The sequence below is a fragment of the Psammomys obesus genome, unplaced genomic scaffold (assembly GCF_907164565.1).
Source record: "Psammomys obesus unplaced genomic scaffold, mPsaObe1.curated_primary_1811, whole genome shotgun sequence".
Lineage (NCBI taxonomy): Eukaryota > Metazoa > Chordata > Mammalia > Rodentia > Muridae > Psammomys > Psammomys obesus.
In genome coordinates, this window is record NW_026596147.1 from 2,184,589 (window position 1) to 2,200,686 (window position 16,098).

The 16,098-nt window shown below is 36.0% G+C and overlaps 1 protein-coding gene across 5 annotated transcripts in view; it reads left to right on the forward strand.

Moving 5' to 3' along the window:
• Pcm1 (pericentriolar material 1) overlaps positions 1-7,508 on the forward strand; it is an 82,555-nt gene extending 75,047 nt beyond the window's left edge. For 4 of the 5 annotated variants that reach the window (XM_055593526.1, XM_055593528.1, XM_055593527.1 and 1 more), the window contains 5 exons: positions 1,774-1,846; positions 2,952-3,208; positions 5,778-5,870; positions 5,950-6,064; positions 7,153-7,508. In XM_055593526.1, coding sequence (XP_055449501.1) covers positions 1,774-1,846; positions 2,952-3,208; positions 5,778-5,870; positions 5,950-6,064; positions 7,153-7,178 — 564 coding nt within the window. In that variant the 3' untranslated portion in view covers positions 7,179-7,508. Of the gene's footprint in view, positions 1-1,773; positions 1,847-2,951; positions 3,213-5,777; positions 5,871-5,949; positions 6,065-7,152 lie in introns of those variants that run through there. The other variant, XM_055593529.1, reaches the window with a different exon arrangement.
• The last annotated feature ends 8,590 nt before the right edge of the window (positions 7,509-16,098 follow it).

The window sequence follows — 16,098 nt, forward strand, 5'->3', positions numbered from 1 at the left end:
GTTTGTGCCTCACATCAGGGGTAATATATCTTCTATTAACCGAGAAAGAATGCATAAAAGGTTAATATTTTTTAGACATTACATGTCAGAAATACGATCTTGAGTATTGAAGATATTTTCTTTTGATATTGATCATACTGCTTCATCGTCCTGGTTACAGTGCTGTCTTACAAATGTCTTGTGATCTCTTCATTTTAATCCTTTGTGTGTACCTTTGTCCTATTGCCCACACTAAAAGCTTTCCACATATCCGCCCCCCCAAAATTTGGAATTTTCCAGTTTTGTTGATTACTTTTCGGTTTGGCTGAGTATTTATTTAGTTTTGTTGTTGTTTATAGTCTTTTCTTATATCTGCTAAATTTTCTTCATTTGCTACCATTTTCTCTTTTTCCTGTGGAAATTATGTATTGTAAGATACTGTTAGCACCTGGTTGATCACCTCATTTTTCCTCACTGTTACTTTATCATTTTGCTTTACTTTCTGGAATACACCCCAGGTCTTAATGCTTGTCTTACTTCAATTTTCCTATTTACTGTGTCTAATACCTTTAACATTTTCTCTGATTATTATTTTTTTTGGTAGCATCATGTATTCTCTTCCTGAAAGCTTTTAGATACCTATCTGCTGAACCTTTAATAATATATATAGTATATTTAGATATAATATCTATATGTGATATGTACATACACTTTCTATGTGTGAGATACACAACTCACATACACTATTTTGAAATAAAAATGGCTTGGTTCTTTAGAATTTCTCATAAGGCATTTTTATAGACAGCTCCCTTTCTGATAGATATTGTGTTGGTAATTTCTTTGGAGTGGTTTCTTCAAAAAATGTTCTCCATTCTCCACCCTGGTTCCTAGAAGTTTTGTTGCTGGTATTCTTTAGCTAAATGGATGGCTAAGTATTCCATAATTATGTAGATTTACACTAAACTCTTATTTTCAGTATGATTTTTTTTTTACCATTTGCTTATTTATGCATTTTTTATTCTACCTCCCTCTGTATGAAGCTAATTCAGTTTTCTAAAATGTAATCTACCTCCCACCCTTTCTGTGATGATAATTCAGTTCTCTAAAATGTAATCTTTCATTTTTTGTGAGGTTGAATATAAAAACTAGAAGTTGACACTTCTTAAAAGACTAAAACTAGAAGCTGGGTGCGGTGGCTCATGACTGTGATCCCAGCACTCAGGGAGGCAGAGGCAGTTGGATCTCTGTGAGTACAAGGCCAGCCTGGTTTTTATAAAGCTAGTCCAAGACAGCTAAGGCTACACAGAGCAACACTGTCTCAGAGAAAAAAACACACACAAACAAAAGACCAAAACTACCACCAACATCACTCCTTGTAATCATTAACCCGTAGCCTGCCATTATAGTCCTCCCAAGCATTAGGTGCTTCCTTCCTGGGATGAATCTCAGATTCTGTTTTTCCCTCTGCAACAAGCTCTTCACTTTGTTACAAATAAAGATATTCTTTAATTTTGAGATAAGGTCCTGAGAAAAGTAGTAAAAACTTGTGGGATCTGTTTTATTTTAGCCATTTAAATCATTTTGCACTTGCCTAAGAAAGAAACTACTTTAGTTACTCATCTTTTAATTGTTAACTAATGCCTCCTTGAAACATTTTGAGAAGATACTGTTATATTTGCTATTTTATAGCCCTGAGGTTGGACAAAAACTGTGCAGTATTATGTTTTTCTATAAGGACCATATATTTTTAAAGTTTTGCTATTAAAACTATTTTGTTTGTTTGTTTGTTTTTAGGTTCTGCAACATGACCTTGAAAATACATCAGAAAGCACAAATATACCATCAGACCAAGAACCAACTAGTAAGAGTAAGAAGTCTAAATACCCTAAATTTTAGATTCTTTATGTGCTTAAAATTAAAAAAGTAGTTTTTAATTCTTAGCTAATGTAAGTGTAAAGGCACTTTGGACTTGATGTCTGTCTTTGTTCTGCTGGTGAATATTTTGTAAAAAAAAAAAAAAAAAAAAAAAAAAAAAAAAAAGTAAGAGAATGGTGATTGATTCATTTTTGTTGTTGGTAGGTTTTTTGAAACAGGGCCTATGTATTACAAGCTGGCCTTGAACTCATATAGTTTGAAGGAAACCTTGATCTTCAGAACCTCCTGCCTCTACCTCTCAAGTCATTGAATTGCAGGTGCATGCAGCCATATTGTGCCTTCAACTGGCACTTATTTTCCATTTATTTGTTTATTATGAGGCAGAGTCTCAACTTGTAGCTGTGGCTGGCTTATATAAATCAGAGTGGCCTCCAACTTTAAAAATCTTCCAGCCTCTGCTTTCTGCATTCTGGGGTTAAAGGCATGGGACCCTTGCCCAGTGCAATTATTTTTATTTTTAATTTTTTTTAATCATATGTATCTAAGTATGTGCATGTGTACCATGTGCGTGTAGTGCCCTCAGAGGCCAGAAGAGGGCACTAGATCTTCTGGAACAGGCAATTGTGACCTTCTTAATGTGGGTGCTGAGACTGAATTATAGTCCTTTGTAAAGGCAGCAAGTGTTTTTAACTGCAAAGCCATCTCTTCAGCAACTTCCCCTCCCTTTACATATATTTGACAAATACTTATCTGTACAGAAAATTTATCCACAGAGTTTTTTTAAGATACAAATGAGAGGGGAGTGTTTTGTTTTAGTTTATTTAAAAATATTATTCATTCTAGGGCTTTAGTCTTAAAAAAAACCTAATTCATTTCAAATCAGCTGGCCTTCAGGAATTTAAATTAAAATGTTCCTAGCTAAATCTGTTTGATTAACTTGGGAACCATGAATAAGGAAAATCTAGATAGGGATCTTTTGTTTTGGTTCTTACATGTTGTGATTACTCTTCATTCATACATATGGTCCTTAGTGTTCTGGAGTAAAGTTGTACAGATACTTCATTTCTCTAATGCTGAGACTTTTGTTTTAATGGCAGATGATCAAGACAGCTCTCCTGTGAAACCTTGTTATCTCAATATCTTGGAAAATGAACAACCTTTAAATAGTGCTATCCATAAGGACTCACTCATTACTGCTGATTCCTCTAAAGAGCCTGATCCTTTGCCATTAGCCTTGACTGCAAATGAGACCTTAGTGCCTAGAGTCAAAGAAGTTAAGTCTGCTCAGGAAACTCCCGAGAGCTCTCTGGCTGGCAGTCCTGATACTGAATCTCCAGTGTTAGTGAATGACTATGTATGTATGTTTACATTTCCACATGTTTTTGCTTTTTCATTTCTGTATATATTTCATTTTTAAGAGTAACACATTAAACATATAAATCAAATTCCACTTTGTGCTTAGGTTTGGAACCTGTCAGAACATTTATTCTTTCTTAGTCACACTTTTCATAGTAAAGTGATAATAAATCGAATGATCATCTCAAAATCTGAAAGTTTTTATAATTTTGGAAACCAAAAAATTAGTTTTGGGTGATAACTTTTAAGAGAGTTCATGTTCATACCTGAAGTTAATGATACGTGATAAATCAGTTAATCGTTTACACTATCCTTTTTTTACTTCTGATCTATTTGGGGCATTTTGAAATTCTTTGATATACCTAAAGTTTAATTGTGGGGTGTGACAGAAAACTGATTGACAGAGTCATTGTATATGGCAAATTGCATAACAGTGTATGTAATTACAGTTGTAGGAAGTATGTGAGTTTAGTTTTACTCTGAACTTTAATGTCATTTAAATTTTATAGAGAACAGGTTAGCTTGATGTTTCGGCAGTGTATTTTTAATATAAAATTTCTTAGTAAAAATGAAAAAAATTTGTAGCATAGTATTTGAACCTCAATGGGTACAATGTATCTCTCCCTTTTGTTGTTGTTTGGTTTGGTTTTCTGAATGAGCCTTGTTGATTGGGCCAATCTGGAACTTGATCAGTAGACAGACTAGCCTGGAACTTCAGGTGTTCCTCCTGCCTCTTCGGCTTGAGTTCTGGGATTACAGGCCTAGTCTTTGGTTCAGTTTTTGAAAATTAAAATCAGTTTGGTTATTAAAGATGTTTTCATAGTTATGACTTACATATTAGCTAGAAAGTGAACTTAGAATGTTTAAAAAACATCGATAGAAACCTCTGTTAAGCTGTTTTGTTTTCTAACTGTAAAAATTACTTGATTTAATATTCAAACATTTCTGTAATGATTATATTATGTGTATGTGTAGGAGTGTATGTGAATGCACAGTGTGTGTTCAAGAGCCCACAGAAATCAAAAAAGGCATTGGATCTTCTGGAACTGGACTTGCAGGTGGCTGTGGAGCTGCCATGCTGGTGTTTAGAATGGTACCTGGGTCCTCTAAAAGAACAGCCCATGTCCTTAAACCCTGAGCCATTCTTCAGCCCCTTTCAAACATCTTACTATATTTAATTAATTAGTTGAGAGAGAGTTGTATGCATATGCATGCATGCATGCATGAAGGTCAGAGGATGGCCTTCAGGAATTGTTCTCTCATCCACAATGTGGGTCTGGGGAGTTGAACTCAGGCTTGGCAGAAGATGCCTTAACCAGCTGAACTATCTTGCCAGCCCCTACCAAATTTATTCTTTCTTGTTTGTCTTTGAGAGACATGGTCTGTCTGTATATTCCTGCTAGCTGGAGCTTGCTATATAGAGAAAAATGACCTCAAACTCTGATCTCTGTTTCTTTTATTTGCCTCCTGAATGCTGGGATTAAAGTCATGTGCTTCTACGCCCAGCTTGCCTTACTATCATTTGATGAGTACAAAATAGGAAATATTCTATCGATAATACCTCAGGATTAAGTTACAGGGTTTTTTTGGTTTTATTTTTTAGTTTGATTTTTAGGTAAAGATCCATTCTGAAATTTTTTCACAAAACAGTGAAATGATCAGTGCTGTGATCTCTGAAGAGTAATGACTGTATAAGAGATGTCTGGGGCCTGGATAGATGGCTCAGTAGTTAGAGCACTGGCTGTACTTCTAAAAGATCTGGGTTTAGTTCTCAGCATCCACATGGCAGCCCACAACTATCTTTAACTCTAGTTCCAGGACATCCAACACTCTCATACAGACATTCATATACATAAAAAATTTCCAAAAATTAAAAAAAGATGTTATCAAAGGAAGATACGCACCTTAAAAAGAGTATGAATGGTAATAATGGTGCAAAAGAGAAAGAACAACCTCAGGTTCATTTCTATTTGAGTAGCTGATAGAAACATAATACTTTTAAAATTGCAAGGGATAATTAGGGAAAGAAAATTCAAGTTTAAGAAAAAAAATTGAGGTGGTTACAAAGGTAAATTACTAAATTTATTGCTAGTATTTCTATATGAGCTTTAACAAACATAGTAAGTTGAAATGATTATATTTTTGAATACAATTCTGATATATTCTCTGAACATAAACAGTAAGGGTTATTGAGGTAGCTCAGTAAAAGAGCTCTTGCCAAGCATATACAAGACCCTGGTTACAACCCTAGTATCACAAAAGACAGAGGGGGCGTGGGGAGAAATAATTGTTGCTTAGTTATTTAGCTCCCAGTTATAATTACTATCATTTATTCATTCAGCCTTTGTAAACATGTTTCTCAGTGGAGAACAAAAAAAACCCAACAGTATGCTCACAGCTATAGCTATGTATCCTGTTCTATGAACTATACATTTTTTAATTAGTCATATATATGAATATAAGAATTCACTTTAATTCTTGGAACAAGTGATTCAGATTTTGATACAGAGGTAAATGATGTGCTCTTTAATTTTTTTATTTTTCATTAAGTATTACTTATCTTACAGGAAGCAGAATCTGGTAACATAAGTCAAAAGTCTGATGAAGAAGACTTTGTGAAAGTTGAGGATTTGCCACTCAAACTGACAGTCTATTCAGAGGTATCCAGCTCTCTTCAACTAAGCTTGCCTTTATAACTTATTGAGATGAAAGATTATATTTTTAATTTTCATTCTAAAGGCAGAGCTGAGGAAGAAAATGGTAGAAGAAGAACAGAAAAACCATTTATCTGGTGAAATTTGTGAAATGCAGACTGAAGAATTAGCTGGCAATTCTCAGATACTGAAAGAACCTGGTAAAAGTTACTAATTTTAATTTTGAATTGAAAAATCATGATCCTACCAGCTTAGTTTGGTTCTGAAAATGTACTATTACTTCTAGAAAATCTAAGCCTACTATTGGAAAAGGAGTCGTTCTGTCAATTAGTTCAGCTGTTTTAGTCTTTTCAAATTGTGTCAGATTATGTTTTCCATTTTTAAAACCTTTAGTTTTAATAAAGTACTAGATGCAATGCTAACACTGATGTTTTATGATTTCTTAATGCTTAAAATTCACATAATGTCTTTTACCGCCCCTGTTAAGATGTATATATTGAGATCCATTTTCCCCTCCTGTCATTGTTCACATTATTTTGGGGGTTTTACCTTTATTATTATAAGTATCTTTTAACGTTTTTTGTTGTTGTAGAAAGTAAAAAAAAAAAAACAAAAAACCTCCTATTCTTACATTATGAATTTTTATTCAGATAAGCACATATACTGTTTTTATAATTCTAATAGTTAGGCCTTATACTTGTTTCCCAAATATACATGTGTGTATATATGCTCTGAGTATTTCCTCTATCAATATCAAAGTTTCTTTTTGTTACTCTCTATCAGTAGTTAAAAATCATGTAATTTTTTTTTCTTGTTTTTCTGGAACTGGAGTGATGATCAGAATATTAGATCAAAGCCTTACCATTCAGCTCAGTTTTGCCCATTTGAGTATATGTCATCCTTAGCAGCTTCAGTCAGTCCTAGTATGCTAAGCTGCTGCTCTCTGTTTGTACAACCTCATGTACTTAGGGCATTCAAGGAAATTGTTGGTATCTCTTCTGTTGTTTGTTTGTTTGTTTTTCCTAGCCACTTTTCTTTTGTCTGCATTTAATCATTTTTATAGTTATTTTCGTTTTCTTCTAGTGGAGTTTTTTAGAGAGAAATTTTTATCTCTATCTTCCATCATGAGAAACAAATCCTCATTCTGTGTTTTTTACCAGGAAATTTGAACTAAACTCACATTTTTTAAATTGTGATCTTGTATGTAAAGTAAGAACTTTTATGGAAGAAAATTTTAAAAGTAAATTTTAGAAGATATTAAAACACTAACCATTATTCTTCTTTTCAGAAACAGTGGGAGCCCAGAGTATATGAAATGTCTTCAGCGATTCATCTAACTCTCTTACATAGTCAGTACATATATTTAGGGGGAAAAAAAGACACTAAATAAACATTTGTTTTGATCTGTATAAAATGTAAATTAGTTTGACACTGCATTTTTGATGGTTGTGCTAGTTTCTGCCCATGGCAGTTTAAACATCAGAATCTGAATCCTGGACAGATTCAAACTTTGACACACTATGGGATTTTTCTTTTTCTTTTATTATTGTTTTTCTTATGGTCTTGACTCCCACCCTTCATTGTAATGTTTGGTATGTTAACTTTAAAATGTAGTTTTAAATAAAGTTTGAACTTATCTGTAAAGTATGCTTTTGGGAAATTTTGTTGAATTCTCTGCAGCAAGTTGCTGTTTTATGTAACCTAACACTATTCAGAGACAGCAGTGGTCAAGAATAGAGAAATACATTATTTATTCTAAAGCCCTGTCTTAAGACTAGCCTTCCAGTAACGTGGTGTTGCTGCTATTGGGTCTGATGCTCTGTAGTGAGCTCCTGGTCCAGGATAAGAACAAAGTCAGTTATAAAGGTAACCAAGAATCTGTGCAGTGGTCTTCAAACATGTCAGTAACCCAGATTGTGTACAGTTGAGATGTTTTAGTACATAGAACCTAACAAAATTATCTATTAGATTAATATTTTCCAGAGTTGAAAATCTTAAGTCGCCTCACTCTAAAAATTAAAAACAAGCTTTATATAAATGTAGGAAGTGTTTCTATATAGACAACTAGCATTCAAAAAATTTAAAATTAAAAAAACTCAAGTAGGATAAATATAACTAAATTTATGTAAGAGAACATTAAGATTTTCAGTCCTATCGACAAACATGCCTTTTGAGATGATAATTTAGAACCAAAGCCTAACAGTTGATTTTTGTGTGTTGTGTGTGAGCGAACCAAGTTCAAGTGTTAAGAAAGTCTCTGAGTTCTTTATTACCAAGTAAACTAGTTTTTAAAGTGTTTTGCCTTCTGAGTCCGTCTATACTTACCACCTCCCTGATTTGGTATTATCTCAGAGCCAGATAACCATGAATGTCAGTCTTAAAAAAATTTTACCTGAAAAAGTAATAGTGAGAAGGACTAGTTGTAAATTCCAAGTATTCACTTAAAATTTTAAATAGTTGTCTAAAATACCCTAGAAGAACTTGTTTGGTATTCTTTTAAAATTCTCACTTGCAGCTGGGCAGTGGTGATGCATGCCTTTAATCCCAGTGCTCAGGAGGAAGAGGCAGGTGGATCTGTGAGTTTGAGGACAGCCAGGGCTACACAGAGAAACCCTGCCTCAAGAAAAACCAAATAAACAAACAAATAACTAAATAAATAGATGAAATTCTCATGTGCTTGGTATCTTAATATAAATGCCCAGTTATGGAATAACAAGTGATTTCCCTCTGAGGACTTTTATTGTGTTGTTACTTAATTTAAATAAAGAACATATATCTTGAACTCCATTAAAATTTATTTGGAAAATTACCAATCCAGAATCAAGCATTCTTACCCACTTGGACTGACTTCAGGGACATTAGAACAATAATTTATATTATATGTACAAACAAGTAATGTACTTTCCAGACTCAAAGCAAGAAACTTCATTTTAATCCCCAAGCCAAGCTTTACATATTGCAGTGCATTCTCCCTCCCTTGCCCTTTCTTTCTTTGCATGCATACAATGGAAGAAGTGTATGTAATGTTAGCTATTACCATGTACCTATGAACTTTATCAAACTAGTTTATTTGACTTATATGTGCTATCTAGTCTGTTGTTTTATATTTTAGTAGATAATTTAGTTTTAAAATACCTAGAGATTGAGAACAGATAATGTGTGTAATATGGGTTTTTTTCTAGTAAGTATTACTCAAAAGTAAATTAAGTATTCCTGTTTGTCTCAATTTGTAAGTTAAAACTTTGGTTAGTGATAGAAAAAAATACAACTATGTAGTTAGAGATGCTACAATAATGAACTACTCAGACTGTGGAGGTACTCTGTATTTTGTAACATTTACTTTAGGTAAATGGTTTTTCACTGCTAATAAATGTATATCCTACATATAACTCTGAATTGCATTTTTATTTAAATTGACATATTCATGGTACTTTAGTATATTCCAGAATTGTGTCTTATTTGGCAGTTTTTAATGTTAAAAAAAATCAGACCGTGAATAATGATACACTAAATATTGAAGGTGTCACTGGAGAATATTTTTCTTGTAAAGAGCACATGCTTCATTATTTCTTACTTGCGTTGATTTTTTTAAATAAATACCTTTGATACATATAGAATATAGATATTTTTGAGATTGAATCTTATCTTCCATAGCTTGAAAATGTCTAAGAGAATATGAATGATGCAGTAAAGTCTTTGTGGACTTAAGAGAAAGTATATCTTTTCAGATTTGTTCTGGAAGAGGGTGTTTTTGTAAACTCACCTACCATTTATTCCTAATAACTCACTTTCAGCTTGAGGCAGCGTAATACAATCTTATGTCAGCTTGTCAAAGCAACTGGAATTCTCTTTTACATACCTGTTTCTGACATTAATGACAACTCTGACCTTAAGGTCAGTAGACTCTTAATTCTCATTGTTTTCCTATTACTGAAGTAATTTGATTGAGTAGGACACTGCAGAAGATGTACTGATTAAATGGGTGCTCAGGAACTAGGCTGCAGTATTACCAAAATAGTAAATAAAAATATCAGCCTGTTTTTAAAAATGCACACATTAAATTCTTATGTTTATATAGCATACACATTAAATTGTTAAATTTATTTATGTGGAGGGATGCATGTGTACTATGGTTGACATGTGGGAAGGTCAGAGGGCAGAGTCTGTTCTTTCTTTCCATCATGTGGATCCCAAGGACTGAATTCAGGTCTTCAGCTTTGGCCATAAGCACCTTTACCCAAGAGCCATGTCAGTGGCACAAGAAATATATATTTAATGCTGTCTTATTAGACATTTCCCAGATGGGTAGTTTCTAGGTTTTTAAGTGTTGGGATAGTATAATGTAATACACATCTTGCATCAGCTTCCTAGTGACATTGTATGTTTTTGCAGCAAGGGTTAAATAGGATATCCACAATTTGTCAAGCCCCATAAAGTCTGTTTCTAGGCAAAATATATAAAGGTGTATGTTTAAAATGCTATGAATATTCTATTAGCCATCAGTACCTCTTCAGCTAATTTTCAGTGGCTCTCTCTGTAGATCTATCTAAAAATCTATCTCTCTGTAGAAAGTATGTTGAAATTATTCTTAAAATAGGAATAAGGGCTAGAATGGAACAGCAATTAGCAGGGCCTCCTCTCTTGAACAGGGTTAGGGTTCAGCTCCTAGCACTCACTGAACAGCTCACAACCTGCAACTCCAACTCTAGGAATCTGATGCCCTCTTCTACTCTGTGTGCAGTAAGATGCACTTGGTACACATAAACTTGGGTACACACATACATCCAAAATTCAAATCTAGAATAAGATTAAGTTCAAAAGGGTAATGACAGAAAAAAGTCACTAGAAAAAGTGGATGGATTTTACCGATACTTTTATCTGCGCACATGATGTGCTCTTCACAATTTCAGAACAACTTTGATTCATAAGTAGCCACTTAGGGAAAACAGCAGGTAGACAGCATGTCAAGAATCAAATGAACTAGTAAAGGTTGAGAACTGACCACTGGCCTTACCACTGTGCTAATGACTGGTAACAATGTCCTAAACTGTAAGATAAAAAGATAGCAAGTAAGCTTAACTACTAAAGAGAATGGAAGGGGTTGGGCATGTATTTCAAGGGTGGAGCTGCTAGCATGGACAAAGTCCTGTGATCATTACTAGCTCTGCAAAAGGAGAGAAAAGCCTGAAGGGAAGAGGAGGGGTTAGACATTAATAAAGATAATTAAAATTGAACGAAAATGGGAGTGTTTTTCAATTCTGTCAGTATGATACCCAGATATCATGGCCACCTAGAAACAATATGTAGAAGAGAAATAATAGTCCAGGTTTACTCATTTAACAGAATGAATTTTATTGGATTTATCCCATCTATCTGCGTTAGACTAACACTAAATAACCCACTGATGTGACTCTCAATATGTATAGACCAGAAGACAAAAACCTCAAGGCAATTCTTTATTATTAATTTTTATTATTATTTTAAGAATAGAAGACCTAGCCAGTTGTGGTAGTGCATGCCTGTAATCTCAGCACTCAGGAAGGCAAAGTAGGCGGAATTCAAGGCCAGCCTGGTCTACAAAGCGAGTCCAGGACAGCCAAGACTACACAGAAAAACCGTCTCCAAAAAAAATTTTTTTTTCTTTTAAGTTTTTCAAGACAGTATTTCTCTGTGTAGCCCTGGCTGTATGCATGCTATACTATGCATACAAAAATAAAGTGTATGTGCGCTGCTCCACAAAGTTATACTCCGACCACCACATATGAAATAGCAATGCCCATGCATATTAAATAAATGTAAAGTAATAGTGTTTATAGCACATGCTGAGGTAAACTGGAGGGAACATAGTGAAAAAAATTACAGACTTTCCAATCATTCTGTCAGCATAGTTTATGCCTGAAATTGCAACTCACAATTCTTGACAAAGTCTTATTGACATCTTCGGTTTCTTTTGTTTTTGAGATTAGGTCTCAACGTAGCTCAGGCTGGCCTCAAACTAGCAATGTAGCTGAGGATGCCCTTGAACTCCTGATCTTCCCAAGTACTGGCATTATAGACACGTGCTGTCAAACCTGACCTAATTTTTTTAGGCACTGAATTCAAAAGCATAACCAGATGGCAGTATTTAATATTTGGCATCACATGACCACTTCATGGGAGTCACTGTCTTCCTCTACCAGTTGTACTCAGTCACTCAACCATCTTTTGGTGTTGAGTAGTAATAAAATTTTAAAACTTTATCTTTTGATGCCAGAGGTTGAACCCAAGGCCTCACCATTGAGCTACACTCAAACCTATGTGATAAATTTAAGGCAATATTTTATAATCATTCAAGAATGTTTCAGAAGCTAAGAACACAAAAGATAACCAGTGGCTTTTCTTTCATTGATAAGTGAAACCACTTAAATTCTTGTCAATTACCCATAGTTATGCCTTTTTTGGAATAGTCTGGGCCACGAGATTGGATGGCTCCATGTCAGCTGTAAAGGCTGTAGTTGTGGTCTACTGAATCTACCAGAATCTAATACCTGTGCATCTCTGACCCACTTATTTCTCAAAAGTTCTGTGTGCTAAGCCTGATGGTACCTGGAATCTTAAACTCTTCTAAGTGCTCCATAGGACTCTTGTCACCTAGATATTGGTGCCATTTGCAGAAAGCCAGATTTCAAAACCCTGCTTGGTCTTGCTCAAACTTTCTAGGGAAGCAACAGCTTCAGGTGTGACTTTACCAGTAAGAACCAGGACCATTAAGGCAGATTGAGGTCCTCAGGAAAACAAAACAAAACAAAACAAAAGGAGTTATGGCTAAAAGCTAGATACATTTATATAGATTTCCACTACATAAAAACCTAGTTGGCAGGGCTGGAGACATGGCTCAGCGGTTAAGAGCACTGGCTGCTCTTCCAGAGGTCCTGAGTTCAATTCCCAGCAACCACATAATGGCTAACAACCATCTGTAATATGATCCAATGCCCTCTTCTGGTGTACATGAAAACAGGATACTCACATACATAAAACAAATGAATAAATCTTACAAAACAAAACAAACAACCTAGTTGGCTCAGACCCCTTTGATTAACAGGGCAAGTGATTTACATCAGTTTGCTTCATGTCCTGAATGCCACTCTTTACCCTAGTTTGCTGAGACCGTGAAGAAATATAACATACATCACTGACTTTGACCTACCTTTAAAGGAGGGGGCTGGAGAGATGGCTCAGAGGTTAAGAGCACTATCTGCTCTTCCAGAGGTCCTGAGTTCAATTCCCAGCACCCACATGGTGTCTCACAACCATCTATAATAAGATCTGGTGTCTTCTGGCGTGCAGGTGTACATGCAGATAGAACATTGTATACATAATAAATAAATTAAAAAAAAAAAGAAGAAACCTCAGACAGCTGTCCCAGGGGCTTACATACCAGGATTCCAGCCCAGCAGCTCTAAATGGCTCAGTGATCAGCCTCTCGGGGAACATCTGTAGCACAGGTGCAACATGAGGTCACAAGAACCATGAATGGTCTAAGATCTGACCTTGCTTTCAAGCTACCATCTGGCCTGCTACATAGCCTGATGGTCAGTGGTGCTCCTGGTAAGGACCTTTGGTCATACTAGGAAGTATAAGCTGTGAGTCTGCATCTGTTACACCTGCCCTGCTTCCCAAGTCCCCTAAGGAGGTAATGGATGGGCCAAGTGAATGCCCTAGTCCACATGGTCTTGCATCCTAACTGGCATCTCAAGCTTAGGAAACTACCAGAAATACATGAACTATTCTAGCCATTTGTCTGACTTGCCCTGTAGAGGGCAACGTAAATATATAATTTTTATATTCAAAGATATATTAAAAAATATATCTTTATATTCAAAGCAAATCCTGACAGAGAGTCTGATTAAAATTTTCACATGGTACGTAGAAATGCCATGGAAAATTGCCCAAGCAAACCAGTCTGCTCTGTGGCAACTGGCTAGGAAACCCTGCTTTCCCAATCCAAGAGGGAGGACATCCCCAAAGGCTGACAAGTTGCTGTGTTGAAAGCTCAGGGCCAGCCACACCTCTAGCTTGCTGGTTGGGCCAGTGCACAGAATGAGGATTTGCTGGCCACATCCACCCTCTACAATTTTAAGACGGTGAGTGTAATTAAATTTACACTAGCTAACAAGGACTCACTACTCTGTTACCATAGTAACAAATGCCTGGGCTTTGCAATTCAGTGACTTAAAAAACCTGAACTTTCGAGGCAGTGGTGTCAAATATGTTCAATCCCAGTACCTGGGAGACAGGGGCATGTGAATCTCTGAGTTCGAGGCCAGCCTGCTCTAACTGAGTGAGTTCCAGGACAGCCAAGGCTACACAAAGAAATATCTCGAAAAATCCAAAGGAAGGAAGGAAGGAAAGAAAGAAACTTGGTGTTTTTAATGTAGATCTGTGTCAGTCACAGAAAGAATTCTCGAATTCAGAATCCCCGAAACTCAGCACATCTGAGTTTGTAGAAGTAAAAATCATGTGTTCTCTTAGACAACACATTATCAGCAGCTTCTGATCTCAAAAGGTTTCTGATCCCTATGGAAGCAAAGAGTTTCATGAAGAACCAGCAGATGGCACGACCAAAGTAATGGCACACTCAGCCTGGTGACTTGAGACAGAAGGGCTCAAGTAGAAGCCTCCCATATCAGGCCTGCTTATTGTGCTACTTGTAGTTATGAAATACAGAGTCATGATAAAAGCCCAAGAACTGGACATGTCTGGCTCAAATCCCAGCCCTAATCCCTTTTGTTAATGTAACTGAACAATTCAACCTTACTTTTATCACTGTCAAGTAGGCCTTCAAGGGTAACGGGTTTGTTGAGAAAACAAGCTGCTGCATGTGAAGCTGCTTCTGTTACAAAGCCTGGTACACAGTTCTGGGTACGTGGTACCTGTTACCAAGGTGAGCCATCCTACAGCTCTATTTTATTTTCAGGAAGATACCACTTGTATGTATTTTCAATCTACATGTGTATGTCTATGCACTACACGAGTGCGCTATACTGGTGAAAGCCAGAACAGAATGTTGGATCCCCTAAAATCAGAGTTACAGTTGCAAGCCACAGTTTGGGTGCTGGGTCATAAACCTGGGTTCTCTGCAGGAGCAACAAGTGTGCTTAATCACTAAATTCTCTCTCTAGCCTCTTAATATTTTTTGTGGTATTAGGGACTGAACCTAGCGCCCGATGACTATTAGGTAAATGTGAAACTCCATTTCAAGTCGAACTGTTTAAACCGAGTTTGATGGCTCATGCCTGAGTCTCTGCACTCTGGACACTGAGGCAGGACAATCAGAAATTTGAGCCTAGCCAGGGCTTCAAAAAAAAAAAAAAAACCAAAAAACAAATACTAAACAGGTAAGTTATTTTCCGTTTTGGATCCAACCTGAGTTGTATTATCCCTTACCATTAACCAGGAAAAGTAACTGTCAACCTATTGGTTAACATCCTCCTAGTCATTGCTTTCTAGTCTAATTCTACAGTTGTGTAAGCCCCTCTAGACATAGCTGGGTTACATACACTGTCTACAAAGTGCTTTGCCACTAACTCTGCTACCTAAATTTTAAGACAGTATTCCATGTCACTGACTTACTGCTGAACAGGCAGTGCGTAGCCATACTATGCTATGTGTGTTACATATGCTATCAAGGTCTACCGCACAGCATCAAATGGATCAGCTCTACCTCATTACATTCATGAGAGGATCAAAACTGGAAGCTTTTTTTTTTTTCCCATTAACTGAATCAATCTATTTTTAATTATTTTGGGTTTTGGAAACTGTCCCATGTACCCCTTGGGACAGGTCTGATTTCAGATCATTCTTCTAATGATCTCAAAAACCTCTCAACTTGAGAGTACAGTCACAAACCACCATGCCAGCCCTCAGAATCTTACTTTAATACCAATCCTCTAGTGAATTCCCGTTCCTTCTGTAAAACAATCTTGGACCTGCTGGCACTGCAGAAGCAACTGTGTGCAGTCTCCAGAGTAAAAGTTGCCTTTGCATACCTGAAAATTGGGTCGACATTACTGGGTTAAGAAGTAAGTATTAGTCATGACGAACTGTGACCATTTAAGTCATATGTTTAGTAACCTACTTGCATAACCCTTGTTGTTTAATCTAGATATTATGTTCAGCTTGTATCTCTTGATAATAACCCCCACCCTCAAACCAACACAGGCACACACCCAGTCAGCATGCATGAGTGCTGACA